At 37.9% G+C, this 21,787-nt stretch overlaps 1 protein-coding gene across 5 annotated transcripts in view; it reads right to left on the bottom strand.

Moving 5' to 3' along the window:
- LOC127428384 (protein kinase C-binding protein 1-like) overlaps positions 1 to 17,611 on the bottom strand; it is a 37,812-nt gene extending 20,201 nt beyond the window's left edge. For 3 of the 5 annotated variants that reach the window (XM_051676741.1, XM_051676738.1, XM_051676742.1), the window contains exons 1-12: positions 10,249 to 10,511; positions 9,894 to 10,045; positions 7,059 to 7,280; positions 5,467 to 5,580; positions 3,655 to 3,747; positions 3,458 to 3,545; positions 3,316 to 3,371; positions 3,145 to 3,222; positions 2,921 to 3,036; positions 1,405 to 1,901; positions 1,073 to 1,210; positions 559 to 717 (exon numbers count right to left, since the gene is read on the bottom strand). In XM_051676741.1, coding sequence (XP_051532701.1) covers positions 559 to 717; positions 1,073 to 1,210; positions 1,405 to 1,901; positions 2,921 to 3,036; positions 3,145 to 3,222; positions 3,316 to 3,371; positions 3,458 to 3,545; positions 3,655 to 3,747; positions 5,467 to 5,580; positions 7,059 to 7,280; positions 9,894 to 10,045; positions 10,249 to 10,357 — 1,822 coding nt within the window. In that variant the 5' untranslated portion in view covers positions 10,358 to 10,511. Of the gene's footprint in view, positions 1 to 558; positions 718 to 1,072; positions 1,211 to 1,404; positions 1,902 to 2,920; positions 3,037 to 3,144; positions 3,223 to 3,315; positions 3,372 to 3,457; positions 3,546 to 3,654; positions 3,748 to 5,466; positions 5,581 to 7,058; positions 7,281 to 9,893; positions 10,046 to 10,248; positions 10,512 to 14,077; positions 14,699 to 17,515 lie in introns of those variants that run through there. The other 2 variants (XM_051676739.1, XM_051676740.1) reach the window with 2 other exon arrangements.
- Between the last annotated feature and the right edge of the window lie 4,176 nt (positions 17,612 to 21,787).

Below are 21,787 nucleotides of genomic sequence, written 5' to 3'. Positions count from 1 at the left end.
GTCAAATAAAACAAAGATGTTTTCATTTTTATCATGAAAAAGCATACATTTTTGGTTACCGATGACACTAAAGAAATGCACTATTTGCAATCAGTTATGTTTAATTTATACCGGGGGTAAAATTGCCCAATAACATGGGAGTTACCATGGCAGACTCCAAGAGGTGTCCTGCTCCATATAAAACAGCTTTTGTTAGATGACTGATTTGAATGGAGTCTACATTATATATATATATATATATATACACACACACATACACACACATTTCATATTTATCAAAAGTATTAATTTTTTTTGTTAACTTTAAGGGAAAAATTATTGAGTGCAGCTTTATAGATAAAAGTTTTTTTCATGTCAACAAAATATACAGGAACATTTTGAGAAGAATTAGGTGCCTTTACACGACAATATCAGAGATTGTTAATGGTATATAGGTGATGTGTATGAAACATGGACAGCTGTTGCAATTTTACATAACTTTATATGGTGTGAAAGTGGCTATTGTGTTTTAGGTGGCTTTGGTTTCCATAACCTTGACAGATTTCAATCTAAACTCACCCAATTGTGCTTTGCAGCTCTCTATGGTTTTGTCCAGGTTAAGTTGGAAACGGCTCCTTATCTGTCTCTTAGGGGATGTGAGGGAAGGCTGAGCTCCCTGCTGCTGCTGCTGGACACTTTCACTCAGCTCCTTCAGGTCCATCTCTGCTTTACTACGATCTAAGAGAGAACACACTCTCTCACTACTCAATTATGAGTATATCTAAAGGCATACAGCTATTTTTATTTCACTGCAGCCCTTTTCTTGATGTAGAGAATATCTTGGATAAATAAGATATGATGTGCTGTCAACGCAAACAACAGCACAATAGATCTTAGTCTGAGTTCATGGGTTGTAAAAATTAGAAGTGACCTAGAACCTTAAGACAGTACGATGTATTTAAAGGACTGTACGTCCATCCCTCACAGCCTTATGTTTGTTTGCTTCTAATTCAATATGGAGTCTACTCTGACTAAGGTAAATTAAATGAAGTATGACTTTAAATGTAGAAATGCAGAATTGAAGGATGTTTACCAAGGTTGAGATTGAGGATGCTGCCAGTGGTGGGGGTCTTCTCTTGTTTAACAGGGGTGCTGGGAGCTGGTGAATGGAATGGTTTAGGGCTCTCTAAGGTGTTGCCGGTAAGACATGCTCTAGGAGGGGCAGGTGATGCTGTAAGGGTAGAAATGAGTTTTAACAATGCTTACTACATTTTCATACTATTTATTCCATGTTGCTTCAGTTTGATATTCTCTATTATCAAAGCTTTTTTGAATATGTTTGTCAAGTAGCACTGTCGACATATGCAAAGTAGAAAATAAACCAGAGAGATTTGTACATGTTTTTAAGTGTTTTATATAGCCTACCAGTGCAGTCCAATGACTCCTCTCCAGTGCTATAATGGGCCAGGGCTGCTCTAGCATGGCTTTTCTCTGGAGTCTCTTGTTCGCCATCAGATCCTGTATGTGCAGAGGAGTTAGTGCTCATTGGTGAACGAGGCATGTCTGTTAATGAGATTCGACTTCCGGTCACGCCCCCTCCACTCCCACTGGACACCATGCTCTTGCCCACGAGCAGTTTAGGAGATGCCGTTATATCAAAGCTGAACTTGATCTTTTCGTTTTTTTCGGGTTTAACAAAGCCAGAGCCAGGGTTTGCTGGGTCCAGGAGCATCTGAAACTGGTTGTCTGGTGTATAAGGAGTGCGGAAGGGAGCATAATTGAAGACTCCAAATTTTTTGTGGACGTTTTCTACATACACTTCCATCTCCTGCATGGCACTGTTGAAGATGCTCTTAGTCTTCTTCACAGAGAAGGGTATCTCTTTGGACATGAGGTAGCAGTTGTTAATAGGAACCCAGGCCCTGGGAAAAAAAATAAAAATAAAATAACAGAACAAAAAAGTAATAAAAAGAACAGATGAAGCTACACTGTGAAAAGTGGTAACCTGCAATTGCTACTTTAATAATCTGTTTCTATTTCTCCTTGATCTAACACATAAAAATGACTTTTGTTGGTGTAACCTAAATTAGTCAGGTTGATATTAAAGGAATAGTTCACCAAAAGATAATTCTCTCATCATTTATTCACCCCTTATGCCATCTCAAACTCGTATGACGATATTTTAAAAAGGAGATGTGATGCGTTAATATCCATTCAATGCAAGTCAATGGGGTCCAACACTTTCAAGCTCCAAAAAGAACATAAAAGGCAACACAAAGGTAATCCAAACACCAATGTTAGAAGTTACATTTTAGCCTGTTTCTCACCCAAAACCGACCGTTTCACTTGTCAGAAGATATGGATTAAACCACTCAAGTACCCGTTATGCTGCCTTTATGTCCTTTTTGGAGCTTGAAATAGTTGAATCCCATTGACTTGCTTTGTATGGACAAACAGACATCATATATATTATACAACATATTTTTGTTTGTGTTCCACAGAAGAAAATATGTTTTTCTATTCCTTTAAATAATACTTTTGAGTAAAATAAAACTGCATAATTCAAATTTTATAAGTTACCTGACAAAACATTTTTCAATGTATGTGCTTACGTACTTTATGTATTCCTTAATCATTTTTGTCAGGTCCAAAAAAAAAATCTTCATGTGGTAACATCTAAATTATTTGGTTTCAATAGATCAAATTGAATACATTAGGTTACACCAACAAAAGTAATTTTTGAAGGGTTAAGATAAAATAACACCTTAAGGTAAAAACTACATGTAACCACTTTTTAAAGTGTTGTTTAATATATACAGTTATGAGAAGCATGATTTTGGACCAATGAGATTTCACTGTAGCCGGGGGCTTCTGAGCATGACGCAATAAAAATAGAAACCAAGCAAGATGCTTTGTCACATTATGTTCCACGGTTCCTTACCTGTCATGCTGCCCAAAGAATCGAGCATCCACTTGTCCATCTTTATCTCGAAGAGCTTTGGCAGGCCAGAATGGGAATCCTTTCAGCTTGGCCCATACCAGAGGGTGGGGGTTACTCTGATCCACACAAATTTTTCATGAACAGATGGTTAACTTACATTGGTTACTATGTGAGGAGAGAATTTCTAAAAAGCTCCATGATTTTGTCTAGTGTAAGGTACTCACACATGGTTCACAAAACCAGTTGTCCCTTTTCTGGCATGCAGAAAGATAGCACTCTGGACAGACTTCAATCTCATTCATCTGTAAGTTAAATGGTGTTTAAAAAACTGGCACTAAACATAGTGTATGCTTATTTAGCTTATAGTTCTTTATAATACTGTACATTGTACATACTTCATGTTCACAGATTTTTACGATAACTTTAGCCGTTGTGGTAAGTTTATGGTTGCCTAAGAGAAGAACAGATGCAAAGAGATATTTAAAAAACAACTCATCAGAAACACATTTGATAAAACTGGAATCATTCACAACCAACCTCCATTATAAATGATACAGTTGTGCAAAATCCACTTCACATCAGCCAGGAAAGCCTCTGTGGAGCCGTACATTTTCTTTTTAATATTCTGAATAGGAACAAAAAGTGAATACACTATTGATGCATTTTCATAAGATGCCGGGCATGCCTGTGAACTAAGAATTTAGATTTTTCAGCATCATATGCTTCTCTCTCACCTTTTCTAATGTGCAGAGGTCCATGGGATGAAATATATATTCTGCATAATCTGGATGCTGTTCCAATGACACCGGCTTCTGAAAGGGCTCCGTCTAAAGAGAAGAGACATAAAGAGACACTTTACAACTTGGAAACATAACTTAAACCGCAATAATGCACTCACTTTCTTTGCATGACAGGTATTGAGCAAATACACAGAGTAGACCAAATACAATGCTTAGACTACGCGCTGTGTCCAATACTACTGTATTACTACTATAATAGGACCCACTCCAAACATGTTAGAAGAGTAGGGGACATAAGAGGGGTGGGAATATAGCAAGGTGTTTTCTGCTGGGTGTTTTGTTTAACCAATTAAAAACCTCTCCATAATGCAGCGGCTTGGGGAAGTTGAGAAGATGAATGAGGTTGGTCCTGTTAAGAAAGCACAACTGCCTCATGATCTGATGCTCATGATCTGTGCCTCTCTTTGACTGTTTTCATACTTGTTCGAAAGTTTGCTTGGTGATCCGAGTTCGGTTCCACCCACTTTGCCCTGCAGGTCTCTTTTTACAATGTTGTATTGGGGTTCAAATTGCGGTATGTTTGCATCATTAACTTAAAGGAATAGTTCACCCAAAAATGAAAATTCTTTTATAATGTACTCACCCTTGTGCCATCCCAGATGTGTATGACTTTCTTCTGCAGAACACAAACGAAGAGTTTTAGAAGAATATTTCAGCTCTGTAGGTCTATACAATGCAAGTGAATGAGTGCCAAAATGTTTTAGCTCCAAAATCCTCATAAGGGCAACATAAAAGTACTCCAGACGACTCTGGTGGTTAAATCCATGTCTTCTGAAGCTATATGATAGGTTTGGGTGAGAAACAGATCAATAGTTAAGTCCTTTTTTACTATAAATTCTCCTCCCAGCCCAGTCAATTTCCTTCTTCTGTTTTTGGTGACTGACATAATTGTGCATATCGCCCCCTACTGGGAGGGAGGAGAATTTATGATAAAAAAAATGACTTAAATATTTCTCTCTTTCTCACCCACACCTATCATATCATGTCTGAACACATGGATTTAACCACTAGAGTCATATAGATTACTTTTATTCTCCCTTTATGTGAATTTTGGAGTTTAAAAATTGTGTCACCCATTCACTGATATTTAAAAAAAAAAAAAACATCATTTGTGTTCTGCAGAAGAAAGAAAGTCATACACATCTGGGATGACTTGAGGGTGAGTAAATGATGAGAGAATTTTCATTTTTGGGTGAACTTTCCCTTTAAGCAAGAACCGCTGTGGGTACTAGAAGTAACTGTTTACCACTGTAGCTAGGTAACAACAACTCATTAACCACCAAATGAGAAATGCATTATACTACAAGTGTGACCAGTAGCATGCAAAGATGCAAATTATATATCATTTGAATTGCTTAATTACTTTCATCCTAATTGATAACTATACAGCTCCATACAGCATATTAACTTCGAACCAATTATTTTGCACAAACCAACTCGAGTCTCAGGTCTGCACCAAAAGCTCTAATGTGAAAGCACCCTTAAACATCCCACTGAGAAGTCCATGACACTTTCATGTGTGCAGAATGTGTCTATGGCTGTTCTATGAAGAAAGGGGCTTCAAAGCAAGAATCTAATTTCCTCTGGTGGTCTGCAATGATAAATGCAGAACTTCTCTATTTATTACTTTAGTGTTTTCTAAACATCCTTCCATCAGCCACAAATCTCTACAAGCCTCTAATGTAAACTAAGTCATGAGACTTTCCATGGCATTAGGAGAAAACTATGGAAAGACATGAAACTTACACCTGGCTGCTTCATCTTCTGGAGAGCAAACTTTAACAGGAACGACAGTTGTTCTAATGTGAGCATCGTCATTGCTTTACTCTGAGTCTCTATGCACTCTGCAACTGTTATTTTCTGAAAAGGGAAAGGAGAAATTGTTAGAACTTTATTTCAATATACACTACCGGTCAAAAGTTTTGAAACACTTGACTGAAATGTTTCTCATGATCTTAAAAATCTTTTGATCTGAAGGCATATGCTTAAATGTTTGAAATTAGTTTTGTAGACATTTGTGCCACCATATTAATTTATTTCATTATAAAACTAAAATTTAATTAAAAAATAATAATAATTTTTGAAATTGATGACTTGGACCAAATAATAAAGAAAAGCAGCCAATAAGTGCCCAACATAGATGGGAACTCATTCAATACTGTTTAAAAAGCATCCCAGGGTGATACCTCAAGAAGTTGGTTGAGAAAATGTCAAGAGTACATGTCTGCAAATTCTAGGCAAAGGGTGACTACTTTGAAGATGCTAAAATATAACAGTTTTGATTTAATTTGGATTTTGTTTAGTCACAACATAATTCCCATAGTTCCATTTATGTTATTCCATAGTTTTGATGACTTTACTATTATTCTAAAATGTAAAAAAAAAAAAATTATAATACAGAAGTGTTTCAAAACTTTTGACTGGTAGTGTATATTTCAAAGGGATGGTTCACCCAAAAATTTTAATTCTGTCATCATTTACTCATCCTCATTTTGGTACAAAACTAAATCTTTCTTTTGCTGAACACAAAATAGAACAAGGCAGAATGACCGCCTCAGTCACCATTCACTTTCATTGTATGGAAAAAACATACAATGAAAGTGAATGGTGACTGAGGTTATCAGTCGCTAACATTCAGCCAAAAAAATTCCTATTGTGTTCCATGGAGAAAGAAAGACATATGGTTTGGAACAAAATGAGGATGAGTGCCGAATCACAGATTTCTTTTGTTTTTTAAATATATAAATTGCAACCATGTAATTTTCCATGCAGTTGCTCTGTTTACATTGTGACTCCTTCAATAAATCTGGAATTACCATAATACATGTGTATGTTTACAATAAACTCCCATGTCCCATTCATTTGACATAAAAAAAAAAAAAAACAAAAAAAAAAACACAGATTTCAGTTACAGATGCCATAGTAGAAATTCACTATTCACAATCAGCCATGATTAATTTAATCCAAGAGTGAAAGTGTCCAATAACAAGACATTATTGTATAACAAGTTACTGAGATAAATTGAGCAGTATTCAGCTGGTCATGTGATTCTAAAATGGCAGCCCCATGAGGGCACCCCTGCATGTAGAATAAAACAGCTTTTATAAGGTTACTGATATGCTCAGAGTCCTCATCTCACGTGAGTGGTCATGATTTTATACATATGTGTTAAAATTACAATTCATTTCTTTACAAGTAAAACTTTTTTTAAATGGGGAAAAAATTACTGAGTGCATCTTTAAATTGGAATTAATAACTAACTGAAATGTGCAAATGTTTAAAGATGATTCTTTGGTTTCATCCAAGTAGAGTTGTCATGTGCTAGCATTAGCCAGTACCTCACATTCGGGGCAGAACCAATCTCCTTCAGGCTCTGAAGCCAGTTTGAGGCACTTAGCGTGGTAGACACGCGGGCAGAGCTCACAGCAGAGCACCTGGCCCTCGCGATGGCACACCCAGCAGTAGAAGTCATTCCGCCCGTCCTGCGGTACAACATCAACAGGGTCTGTGGTGAGTGCAGGCTGCTTCACATAGTAAAAGGGACCATGTCTTAGTTCTGACTGTAATGCGGGCGAGAGAAACAGAGGGTCGGGGTTTCAAAACACAGGCATTAAATGTAACAAGACAAAACAAACAGGCACAGAGGTTATCAAACAGGGAGTGGCATGAATAGACAGGCGAGAGCAAATGCAAACTGGTGAGTGTTGAATTAATGGCAATTAATCTGTAACACGGCGGTAAATGCAGTTTTGTTAGAAGCGGAAACAGGGTTAGGTCTGATCCAGAGGGGCTAACGAGTCAACTCAGCTACATCATGTGTGGTTACACATTCTGCTTCGCTTACATGGCAGCCACTTGCCTTGCATTTGTTTGGGTAGGCTCATTATCCGTCTTATAAAACTAAAGGAACAGACGTTAAGCTATTTGTGAAAATTATCATCATTGTCGGAAAATGACACCTTTATTGAGATTAAAAATGTTAGTGTCTAGATCGGGTGTCAGACGTTGTGTACATGCTTATTAATTTTATGTCCTTACCCAAACCCCATATCTAAACCTAACCATAGAGTAGAGTCTGTTAGGATGATTGGAAGCATAATGAGTATGTTGTGTATAACGGAAGAAAGTAACTGTCACGTTTTGGAAGGAGACGAGGGAGAAGGAGAGGGAAAGTGGTACAAATTCTTATGACCCAATTCATATGATTTCCCACGATTTAGCCATGATTCAGTCAACTCGTACAAATCCGTACGATTTCTCCATGGGAGTGTGTTGGCAACACTATCCAGCTGAGTTTGACAATGAGGTGAAAATGTTTACTTGTAGCTAATGACAGATAAACAACCAGCACTAAGGCTTTGTTCACAGAGCAGGAAAAATTATATTTTTTCTCAAATCCAATTTCAGTCTGACTATTGAAACTACAAGTTTGATTCTTTTTTTTTTTTTTTAAGATTGCAGTCACTTTTGCTTGCACGTCCACATTAGTTGTCATAATGATGCAAACTTACTTATGTTCACCATGCGCGAGTGTTTAGCAATGGATGTTTTGCCATTATGTTTTTCATGAGGGCAGTATTCAAATATGAACACATTTGTCACAGACAATGGCTAAAAAAACGGGAGAGGTGGCATATGCAATGTTTGTAGCTGCTAGGGTTTACAACTGTCCAGTTTTACCCAGGGCGTCCCGTATCTTTGGCTGAAATTACAACATACCATCCATGCCTTTTGGCCTGTATTGTAGTGGGCAGCAAAACATCCCGTATTGATGCATAAAAGGGTCGGACAGTGAAACTTTTGAAGAAAAGCCCCCGTCCTATCTTAAAGCGCTAAAAATTCTTAAGTGTCCCGTATTCGCACAAGACATTTACCTTATCACATTGTGGTGGCTCGGAACCGGTGTGGGTTACCGCACTGTTGCGCATCCCTTTGGCTGGGTAAAGCCAATGTCTGTATTATTGTAAAAGAGGTTTGCACTGATTTAGCTGCCCTGTAACATATACATGACATATGGGTGCATTCCATTCAGAGGTGATCATCCCTATGCCCTATTCCCCTCTAAGACTTTACCTTCCACTGTGACAGTTTCGAAAGGCTGAAAGGTGTAAGACAACGGTCATTCTGAACTCACTTTGTACGTTATTTTTATTGACAATTCTGTATATAACAATCCTACAGTGTGGCCATCATTACAGTTTTCTTTCGAAGTGCCCTGTTAAGGCATCTTTTATGCCGTTTGGAACGCAATATATACTGTAGATGTGTCCCAAATCGCACACTTCTGCACTCTTCTAACCCATTTTATAGTGCAAGTAGTGCGAGTAGTATGATTACACTGAAAAAGCAACAAAAAGAAGTGTACTACCAGTACCCGTGTGATGTACTTCTCAAACATCAAAACAAAAATGGAATGTTGCACACTTCATGCACTCAGTGCTCGTGGCTTGCCGTACATAGCGGAGTGTATAGTGCATCATTTTGAACACAGTTTATGTTGTCTCATCACAACACCTAAAGTAAAAACCCCTTGCAGACAACAATAAAAAAACAAAACATGCCCTGCGTCTGAAATTGCGTACAATCAGATGTACTTTTATTAAGTTTTTGTTTTTTCAATTCGATAATTGTGAAGCACTTTGGTCAACTCTGTTGTTTTAAATGTGCTATACAAATAAAGTTGAACTGAGTTGAGTTTATTGAAGAAGGACGCACTTCTTGGCCAGTAACACAGTACGTTCTTTATGTATGCATGCATGCAAGTAGTATGAATACATTCCGGACATACTTCATCTGGGGCCATGGTTATTGACTCGTGGGCATTGACCCAAATATTTTACGTAATTACATCAACCGTGAAAATAATCAACTCTGGTTTTGTTAAACAAGCACCATTTAAGCACAAGGAACAATTTTCCTTGTATATTCATTTTTGTATTTGGGCCAAAATTTTAACTTTAACTAGTGGTTTAAGTACAATGAAAGTAATGATGAATACCATAAAATCTTGAAGTGTACCACCAACAAGGAGTCACCCAAAAGACAAGAACAGACAGACACTAAAGTTAGTGAAGTGCTTTGGTGAATGACTGACGACACAGTTGTTTAAGTCTGGCATGCAGGATTGGAACACAAACAATGAAGCGAAAGTGTTTAGTAAGCGAAAGTTGCACCTGGTCTTTGCTGTTATTGATGGCTCCCGGTTTCTTCTTCTTTTTGACAGGATTGGAGGAGGATTCGGGAGGGGAGTGTCCATTAGATGAGTGAGGGGGGCTGGAAACCTTGCACTTTGGGGCTACCCTTTCCACTGACCCTTGATCAGAGACTGCATAGCAATAGAACAAATTACTGATAAACAATATTTTACTGTACGTATGGACACAACAAATTGCTGAAAAATAAAGGCGATGCCATAACTTAAATATGGAAACTTGTTTTCACACAATGAAATAAACACAAGTTAATGTAAAGGTACTTCATTTAATGTTAGTACTGCAGCACTCTCATCCCACTAAGGACAATTCTTACCTTTGGATCGTGTTGTGATTTCCATCCCCTCAATTGCATCTGACTCTGCCGTTACTTCTCCTTCAGCCAAACTGCCATAATGAAAAGAAATCAATGCGACAATATTCATATAGCCAGTTTCTTAAACCTACCTGCTGTTGTCACAGTGGCACCTAAATTTGTGTTGTCAATCTTTCCATTAAAAGAAACCCTTCACTAAAAACATCCATGACTCTATTTTTCAGCTGTACATATAGTGTTAAACAATTATACTGCTTAAAAAAGCTTGATAAAATACAACCCCAATTCCGAAAAAGTTGGGACAGTATGAAAAATGCTAATAAAAACAAAAAGGAGTGATTTGTAAATTATACTCACCCTTTGCTATATTGAAAGCACTACAACTAAACATTATATGATGTTTTACATTGTGAATTTCATTGGGGTTTTTTTGTGTTTTTTTTTTTTTTAATGTCAGTAATTTCAAATCAAATGATTGCATCACACTCCAAAAAAGTTGAGACCGTCGAGTGTTTACCACTGTGAAACATCATAATTTCTTCTAATAACACTTAAGCATTTAGGCACTGAAGACACAAGTTTGTTAAGTTTAAAAAGTGGAATTTTCCCCCATTCATCCATTATGCAGGTCTTCAGCTGCACAATTGTACGGGGTCTTTGTTGCCGTATTGTGCGCTTCATAATGCACCACACATTCTCAATTGGAGATGGTCAGGACTGCAGGCAGGCCAATCTAGCACCCACACTCTCTGCTTATTCGGCCGGTATGTTTTTTGAAGATGTTCTGCTGAAAATTCCGGGACGTCCCTGGAAAAGACAGTGCTGGATGGCAGTATATGTTGATCCAAAATTTGTATGTATCCGTCTGCATTACTGGTGCCCTTACAGATGTGCGAGTTACCCATGCCATGGGCACTGACACAACCCTGGCCCATACAGACACTGGATTTTGGACCTGATGCTGATAATACCTCGGATGGTCCTTTTCCTCTTTGGTCCAGAGAAAACACAGCTGTGTTTTTCAAAAACTATTTGAAATTTGAAACATTGGAACAAAAAACACAGTTCCACTGTTCTACTTTCCATCTAAGATGAGACTGAGCCCAGAGAAGTCGGCAGCGCTTCTGGACAGTGTTGATGTAGGGCTTCTGCTTTGCATAGTAAAGTCTTAACTTTGCATCTGTGGATGCAGCGGCAAATGATGTTGACTAAAATGTTTACTAAAGTTATCCCAAGCCCATGTTCATGATATCCATTACAGATGAATTATGTTAAGACAGTGACGTCTGAGGGATCAGAGATCACGTGCATTCAGAAGTGGTTTTTGTCTTGCCCTTTACGCACCGAGATTTGACCAGATTCCTTTAATCTTTTAACTATATTGTGCACTGTAGAGGGTGAAATGCCCAAAATCCTTCCAATTTGTCTTTGGGAAACATTGTTCTCAAAGTTCTGGATTATTTGCTGAAGCATCTGTTGCAAACTGACAAGTCTCGAATGATCCTTGCTCTTGAAGGACTAAGCTGTTTTTGGAGGCTCCTTATATACTATGACACCATTGCCTCACCTGTGTAACATCTCCTGTTTCACATTGCCTTATTTTAACTCATCAAATTTTATTAGTTTTAAATTGCCCCTATCTCTGCTTTTTTTTTTTCCAATTTGGAATGCCCAATTCCCAATGCGCTCTAAGTCCTCGTGGTGGCGTAGTGATTCGCCTCAATCTGGGTGGTGGAGGACGAATCTCAGTTGCCTCCGCGTCCGAGACGTCAATCCGTGCATCTTATCACGTGGCTTGTTGAGACAGCACGTGTGGAGGCTTCAGGCTATTCCCCGTGGTATCCACGCACAACTCACCACGCGCCCCACAGAGAGCGAGAACCACATTATAGCGACCACGAGGAGGTTACCCCATGTGACTCTACCCTCCCTAGCAACCGGGCCAATTTGGTTGCTTAGGAGACCTTGCTGGAGTCACTCAGCACACCCTGGATTCGAACTCACGACTCCAGGGGTGGTAGTCAGAGTCAGTACTCGCTGAGCTACCCAGGCCCCCAAATTGCCCGTCTCAACTTTTTTGGAGCATGTTGAAATCATCTGATTTTAAATTACTATACATTAAAAAAAAACAAACAATGAAACTCACAGGGTAAAACATCACATAATGTGTAGTTGTAGTGTTTTCAGTTTAGCAAAGGGTAAATATAATTTACAAACCACTATGTTTTTATTAGCATTTTTCATACTGTCCCAACTTTTTCAGAATTGGGGTTGTATTTCAAAACTGTGAATTCTGCAAAGGTAACATAACTTCACCTTCTTTGAGGAATCTTTACTAAAAACTGGCAAGCAAATGCTTTCATACAGTGCCTCAATGAATTTGCTTTTCAAGTTTTATTTCCACAGCTTTGAAAGCAGAAGCAAGTTTCACAGTGAAAGAGCACTTTGTCATTAGATCCAAAGCAGGGCCTCCCCTCAGAGTCAACACAATATGCTTATTCTCCACTTTGATGGTCTGCTTACTCTATGGACAAATACTAATCTGAATCCTCAATGCACACTTACAGATATCACTTAATGGTGAAGAACATTAAGATCAGTGTATTGGACCAAAGTCATGGTGCAAGATCAAAATGCAAATTGATACTGACAGAAGAAATGGACCCCAAAGAAATGTGGTCTTTGTTAATGGTTCTGCTGCTTAACCTGAACAGATTAAATGAAAATCTCAGATTTTACATATATAAACATGTACTAAAAAGACAAAAATGTATATCCTAGAAAAAAAACCCAATTATTCTCAAGATCTCCTCTGGAAATTATATATATATATATATATATATATATATATATATATATATATATATATATATATATATATATATATATATATATATATATATATATTAGTATATAAACCCCTCAAATACCACACAACATAGCTTAGTTAACACTGGCAGGGGATAGCACCAAGATGGTTTCCTCTCACTGCCAACAGATAATTTTTCTATTTGAAATTCCTATAACAGGGAAGTCTATTGAACAGTTCACAGCCATGGCCCGTAACTGACAGTTGCAGTTATGCCACCACTATCCATTTCTTTTCTTGTGCAATGATAAGCCTCCATGGAAATTTCAATATCTTGTGAGATATACAAGCTTGAGAGCTCCTACACAACGTTTCAAATCTCAGTCATTTCACAGCCTACCGATTCTAAAATGACAGCAAGCAGCAAATGCTATTCAGATATGAGAACAGAGCTCATCCTCCATAAGCAAACCTGAATGCTCAGTCGGGATAAACAAAGACAAAATCACAATGTTATTGACATTTACAATTTCTATTCTTATGCATTTGCCTTAAGCCGTACAACTGTGTCTTTTAGATCACAGAATGTTTCTCTCTCACATCTAATCGTGGACCCTGCATCCTGATGAAAATGTGATCACTGATGAGGCAGCAATATCTTTGCATTTCCCAGCAGGTTGTGCTCTGTCCTGCACCCCCAACCTACAAAGATTCATGTAGGAAGGTTTTTTTTTTTTTTTTTTTTTTGACAGCATGCAGAAGGCAACATCTGTAGAGACTGAGCACTTGCATCTTGGCCTCCTCACATCCAACCTACATGCACCATCCACTCCCCACTCACAGCAACATCCAGTTACTCTTACACAATCAATAGCCAAAAAGCATCTGTTAAAGCAACAAAACACAATTGTACATATACCTATGACCTTAACACATAATATTCCTACCCCCCAAAAATACACAATCACACTAGCATTATATGATTCTCCATATAAAAACTGACACATAATAACAGCATACCTTTTTCTTTACAGGCACAGTACACAGATTCTTCAGGCTGAGCCTTTTAAATGTATATTTTCAGATATAAAGTCAGTGAGGGATGAGACAAAGATGGGTGCAGAATTTTCCAGAAGGGCCTTGCTCTCCCTGCTGCTCTCAGAGCGATTGTCAATCTTTAACCTTAGCTGTGTGCTGCCGATTGGTGTGAGAGCCACACGGAGGCGCGTGATTGGGCGGCTGCTGCTGTGTCTGCCACACAGGCTTTCCCTGCTCCCTTCTCTATGCTCTGATACACTGCTGCAATGCAGGGAGGGCTGCTGCTGCTTCTGCCATTTACCAGGAAAATACTCTGAACAACATTCATATTCTCTCCTAAAAAAACGAAAAGGATCTTGTGTGTGAATAAATAGGCATTAGGACAAACATGTCTGATGGCTTTTCCTCCTCCCCCTCCAGCACTCATGGCTCAGGGCAGTCTTAGGCAACCATTTTGATCACATTCTCTCCCTGTCGTTTAAAGCTGAACAGACCTTCGACAAATGAGTTGCTCTCAGCGAAGGCCTTATAAACACAGAAAGACTTCTGGAAAATCTTGGGAATACTCCTTATGCTCTCCCATTTAACCTGCTCAAGAATGACTTAATCAGATACCTGCCAAAAAGGATCTCTTGAATTATCCAAAAACATGTTTTGTTATTATAACAACAGGTTAATAAATTCTACTACAATTACTACATCTACTTGTAATTGTTATTTTATACAGGTCATTCCTATAATTAAATATATATTTTAATGAGATTTTCATATTACTGTCCTGTTGTACGTATAATGATGGATTCAACACAAAACAGTCTCTGCGCCAAAAATCTAAATCACATTTGTAAAAGTTCAAGTGAGGACAGATCACAAGTAAAAGCACATTTATGGTCAAGCAGACAGGTGAAGCCAGACAAACGATCAGGATCAAGCAGGTTTAATCAATCAAGATAACTAAGGAACTGTCAGACACAACTAAAGACACAGGGAAATTTACTGACACTAGCTTGTAGACTTGGAGCAGGTAAATACCTTAAAATAAACACCTCAGTTTGACAATTTTGTCTTGGAAAAATCTATAGTACTCTAGAATGACCTCCCACTTAGGCTAATGTTATATTAAATCAAGAGTCCAACGACTTGCTGTCTAAGATAAATATTTTAAATTCTTGACAAGTACATATGCCTTTCATAAATATACTGATATATATATATCAAATTACACAAAGTACTTGTAATTAGATCAAATTACATTTTTAAATAGTCATAATCAGATTAGTTGCTTTTTTATGGATTATATAATTACATATTTGTCAGGCAAAGGAAGTAAATGGTTTAAAATGAATGATCTTTTTAAATATGTTAAATTATTCATTCTAAATCAGCCTACAGCTGATATACTGTACATTCAATAAGTCTTCAAAAAACATTCAAACTGGGGGGGTTGCATTGCAGACCTGATACCAGCCACCCGCCATAATTACACTGAAGATGCAGCGGTAATCCACACATAAAAGCAGTACCGATTGCATTAGTGTGGCAAAGTTTTGTTTAGTTCTGTGAATTGCTTTTGCAACAACTTTTCAAACTTTTTTTGAGACACTGATTCACAAATACAACTGGTTGTTTGTAATGCCAAAATTGCCAGAGTAAGAACTTTGTCTCTCAGAAATGGATCAATAACGAGTAAAACACACACACAAAAAAATACCAATTATCAAATTTTGATCCATTAAGTAAGTTTTTTACTTTATATTTAAGCAACATTATGTCAAAATGGTACAAGCTTATCCTACTCAACTGCATGTGAAATCAAATAAACAAGAATTAGGTCAGAAGTAATCTAAAAGCAATCAGATTAGATTACCTGAAAAATACAACCCAAGAGATGATACTGACAACAATTTTAGTGATGTAATTTGTATCAGATTACAATTCAGAAGTAATCTACCCAGCACTGCGCATGCATATATATATATATATATATATTATACATATACACACACACACACACACTACCTTTCAAAAGTTTGGGGTCACTTGCCCGAAATGTTTCTCATGATCTTAAAAATCTTTTGATCTGAAGGCGTATGATTAAATGTTTGAAATTAGTTTTGTAGACAAAAATATAATTGTGCCACCATATTAATTTATTTCATTATAAAACTAAAATTGTATTTTAAAAAAAAAGTTTTTTTTTAAATGGATGACTTGGACCGAATAAAGAAAAGCAGCCAATAAGTGCCCAACATAGATGGGAACTCCTTCAATACTGTTTAAAAAGCATCCCAGGGTGATACCTCAAGAAGTTGGTTGAGAAAATGTCAAGAGTACATGTCTGCAAATTCTAGGCAAAGGGTGACTACTTTGAAGATGCTAAAATATAACAGTTTTGATTTAATTTGGATTTTTTTAGTCACAACATAATTCCCATAGTTCCATTTATGTTATTCCATAGTTTTGATGACTTTACTATTATTCTAAAATGTGAAAAAAATAAAATAAAGAATGAGTAAGTGACCCTAAACTTTTGAACAGTAGTGTGTATGTATGTATATATATATATATATATATATACACATGAAAATATACTCTTATATTCTCAACAGTCTTTGTGGTTCCACAGACGAAAGAGGAAGCTGTCTGAAATGGCTGCATCCAACTCATACCACAACCAAGTTGTGATAAAATGACAGGCCTGTAGCAGTCTTTACAACCTGAGTAAACAGACAGAAGCCTGTATTTAAATCAGAACGACAAACATAAGCCTACTTTACCATCTGTTTATGAAAGGGAAGTTTTCCTCCATTTCAGAAAGAATAATTCTGTCAACAAAAGCAATCCGCTTCACACTTTTGTGAATAAGCCCTATTTCCTGAGTAAAACAGACATTCAGCATTATGTCATCCAGTGAACAAGTGTCTCCTTAACTTGAAACCTGAGCCAAAACTGCAGCTTGATCTCTCTGCCAATCTGCATGTGAGCTTCCTCTTACAGCCTGCACTGTCTGCTCCTCGGGCCTTCCATGAGAGGTCTGGCCTGTGACACAACCTGACACGACTGTGCTCCTCTCTGGCTCTAGAGAAACCTTACTATTAGGAAAAAGAAGAGAGGAGGCCATTTTGGTTACTGTGCTAGCACAGGTCATCCATGTGACCCTGGACATTCAAAGACAAACTGAGCCAAAAGAAGAGAGAGAGAGAGAGAGAGAGAGAGAGAGAGAGAGAGAGAGAGAGAGAGAGAGAGAGAGAGAGAGAGAGAGTTAGTTTGGTTTCTAAGCTCTGTGCCTGCCAGGATCCAGATCTTTGGTGTAGTGTTTTCCTGTCTCTTAGAAAACCCCAGTATTTCTGCATGACATAATTCAGTTATTCAGCATTAGTAGGTAATGTAAAAAAGTAAGCAATGAAAAATCAGGCTTACCTCTGTGGATACATGACCTAAAACACAGTGTGTAATGCCAATGCTTACTAAAACATGGAGGACAGCCTTCAGCCCTCCCTCTCTACAGAGCAGTCTCAGCTCTCCAAGTAAGCCAAGCCAACATTCTGATAAAAGCTATAAAAGCAGTTCAATGATTGGCCAGTGCTAACAGGCAGGATGAAAGTCAGCGGCTGATTGGCTGAAACGTTTCCTGAGTAAATGTCTTTGTGTGTTCAGGCAGGCTGGGGCAGGATTGTGGACTAGAAGAGGAGATAGGCCTTGATCAAAGAATCTAACTGAAACTAACCCAAACATCTCTTAATGATGTGTTTTACTAGCAATTATTAAAAAGGTAAAGCAACAAAATGGTTTCAGTATACATGCATGAGGCCCTTGTTTTAAGAATCCCTCACTGAATTTAAACATTCTACTGTGACGAAAAATCAAACAAGTGAGGAATGTCAAGTCAGCGTCTTTCAGCTTTAAACCATATTATCTTCAGATACGTGCCACAACTTTACATCAGCATCATTCACTACTTCTAAAAATGGATTCCACAAAATCATAACACCAGGTAGTTTACTGAATTTAAGTTTGATTTACTGTTAAATGTGATTTTTACTCTACCTCAAACTACTTGGTACATGTCATATAAAAATCCCATAACAGACATGTCAGAAATTACATGGTTTTGCTGCTTTCCCCCAAAGGTATTGAGATGCAAAATATGTGGGGGACAGTGGTGGATAGACAAAACTGACTTAATGCACTCATTAAAAAAAGCTCCCTGACAGAAACAACTAAAATACTCAATATCTTGTACTATATGTTTAGGGCCGACCAAAGAGGGTGTGGTCTGGAAAACAGGTTAGGCAGGTTCTGAAGCACCTTTCAGTGAGTAGGCTGCCTACAAACACCTGTTATCTCCTTGCAAAACCAGATTCCATGTTAGTTAGTTAGTGCTAAGCATCACCAGACACTACATAGTAGGCTAAAGAAAGCAGTATGTGAAGGATACTGGAACACTGAAAATGAGCCATTTTAATATACAGTGTATATATATATATATATATATATATATATATATATATATATATATATATATATATATATATATATATATATATGTGTATATATAGAATCTGCCTGAATCCAGCCTTGCTGAAGCACCCCCAGATCGTCACGATCCTCCACCTGGTCGTCTAATGGTTAAACGGACACCTGGAGAGGCCTTCAAGCCACAGTGTCTCACACCCACTGTGAAATTTGGTGGAGGATCGGTGATGATATGGGGGTGCTTCAGCAAGGCTGGTCTTTGTGAAGGATGCATAAATTAAGCCACGTACAAGGTTATCCTGGAAGATAACTTGCTTCCTTCTGCTCTGACAATGTTCCCCAACTCTGAGGATTGGTTTTTCCAGCAGGACAATGCTCCATGCCACACAGCCAGATCAATCAAGGTGTGGAAGGAGGACCACCGGATCAAGACCCTGTCATAACCAGCCCAATCTCCAGACCTGAACCCCATTGAAAACCTCTGGAATGTGATCAAGAGGAAGATGGATGACCATAAGCCATCAAACAAAGCGGAGCTGCTTGAATTTTTGCACCAGGAGTGGCATAAAGTCACCAAACAGCAATGTGAAAGACTGGTAGAGAGCATGCCAAGACGCATGAAAGCTGTGATTGAAAATCAGGGTAATTCCACCAAATATTGATTTCTGAATTCTTCTTAAGTTAAAACATTTATATTGTGTTGTTTAAAAATGAATATAAACTTGTTTTCTTTGCATTATTCGAGCTCTGAAAACACTGCATCTTTTTTCGTTATTTTGACCAGTATTTTCTGCAAATAAATGCTCTGAATGACAATATTTTTATTTGGAATTTGGGAGAAATGTTGTCAGTATTTTATAAAATAAAAAAAAAATAAAAAAAACATTTTACTCAAACACATACCTATAAACAGTAAATCCAGAGAAACTGATAATTTTGCAGTGGTCTCTTAATTTTTTCCAGAGCTGTATTACTGGAAATACAAGCAATCAAGCACTATATATAACTTTATTCACAACGTATGTAAACATACACACTGTACCATATCGAAAGCACCACTAATTAACTTTGGCATCTTTAGTAGTTAAGCTGTTTATGACATATAAACCACATTACGCATTACTCATCACATTTATATATATACTGTATATATACACCAACCAGCCACAACATTAAAACCACCTGCCTAATATTGTGTAGGTCCCCCTCGTGCCGCCAAAACAGTACCAACCCACATTTCAGAATAGCATACTTCTCACCACAATTGTACAGAGCGGTTATCTGAGTTACTGTAGACTTTGTCAGTTTGAACCAGTCTGGCCATTCTCTGTTGACCTCTCTCATCAACAAGGCATTTCCATTTGCAGAACTGCCGCTCACTGGATGTTTTTTGTTTTTGGCGCCATTCGGAGTAAATTCTAGAGACTGTTGTGCGTGAGATCAGCAGTTACAGAATTACTCAAACCACCATGTCTGGCACCTACAATCACCCATGCAATTATCTAATCAGCCAAACATGTGGCAGCAGTGCAGTGCATAAAATCATGCAGACATGGGTAAGGAGCTTCAGTTAATGTTCACATCAACCATCAGAATGAGGGAAAAATGTGATCTCAGTGATTTGGGATGATGGTTGATGCCAAGCGAGCTGGTTTGAGTATTTCTGTAACTGCTGATCTCCTGGGATTTTCATGCACATCAGTCTCTAGGATTTACTCAGAATGGTGCCAAAAACAAAAAATATCCAGTGAGCGGCGGTTCTGTGGATGGAAATGCCTTGTTGATGAGAGAGGTCAACAGAGAATGGCCAGACTGGTTCAAACTGACAAAGTCTCCGGTAACTCAGATAACCGCTCTGTACAATTGTGCTGAGAAGAATAGCATCTCAAAATGCACAAAGGGGACCTACACAATATTAGGCAGGTAGTTTTAATGTTCAGGAATGGTTTGAGGAACATGACAAAGAGTTCAAGGTGTTGACTTGGCCTCCAAATTCCCCAGATCTCAATCCGATTGAGCATCTATGGGATGTGCTGGACCAACAAGTCCGATCCATGGAGGCCCCACTTAGCAACTTACAGGACTTAAAGGATCTTCTGCTAACGTCTTGATGCCAGATATCAGTGGACAACTTTAGAGGTCTTGTGGAGTCCATGCCTCTGAGGGTCAGAGCTGTTTTGGCAGCACAAGGGGGACATACACGATATAAGGCAGGTGGTTTTAATGTTGTGGCTGATCGGTGTATAAATAAACCTAGCCAACTAGCTATAACAAATGGGCAAAGTCACACATACATCTCTATGGCGGAAATATTTTAACAGATATTAACTCTCATAGCTAAAATACATTTTTTTTTCGATTTCTAATACGTCATACTCTTTATGTCCTTGTAATTTATATCTTATTATTGACACTTGCAAACTGGCTTACCCAGATTATGTGGCACTCAAACCCTGCCTAAATTTCATCGCTTCAATCCAGACTGACAAACTGTATCCCTTACCGAAACGTTCTCAATTAAAGGCTGCTTTGTAGACATTCTGGTCTAGACATTCTACTGGCAAGTCTCTGAGGAGGGTGGTCAGGTGTCGACTGTTAATTCAGCCATTAATTTACTGCCAAATTATGGTGGATACAGATACAGACAACGAACCTCTGAATAACTACTGAGAGAATACCAGCACTGCCACTGAGCCACATTTTTATATGGTATATATATATATATATATACATACATACCGCATACCATAATATAGTATATATCAGTATCAAAATCTTTTCTCCTGGAATGGTATTTTTCAAGATCCATTCAAAGGAGAATTTTTACATACATTATTACCTGCCTGTATGCAATGCATTGAGGCCTCTACTAATCAGAGACCTAGAGCATCATGTTTCCACTAGAGGGAGCTGTTCGGCTTTCTGCTACCCGTGTTGTCATCATTGCTGTGGACAGCTGTCTGTGACTCTGCTGCATTAATAAATCAAAACACATACTGACACAGACACACACTCACACAGCATGCAAGAGCTTAAGCCAGAAATCTATTGATCTTATGGAGAGGTTTTTTTTCCTATAGGTGCACTGATTTTATTTAGGCCCTTATTTACAATTTCTTAAAATAGTCAGTCTGCTGGTTTGAAATGTGTGAAATAATAAGTAGATCTTGATATTAGCTCGTGTTCATGTAAGTAATTTAATTTCTCTTATTAAAC

This window comes from Myxocyprinus asiaticus, chromosome 37 (genome assembly GCF_019703515.2).
Source record: "Myxocyprinus asiaticus isolate MX2 ecotype Aquarium Trade chromosome 37, UBuf_Myxa_2, whole genome shotgun sequence".
Lineage (NCBI taxonomy): Eukaryota > Metazoa > Chordata > Actinopteri > Cypriniformes > Catostomidae > Myxocyprinus > Myxocyprinus asiaticus.
This window is presented reverse-complemented; position numbering and strand designations above follow the sequence as displayed.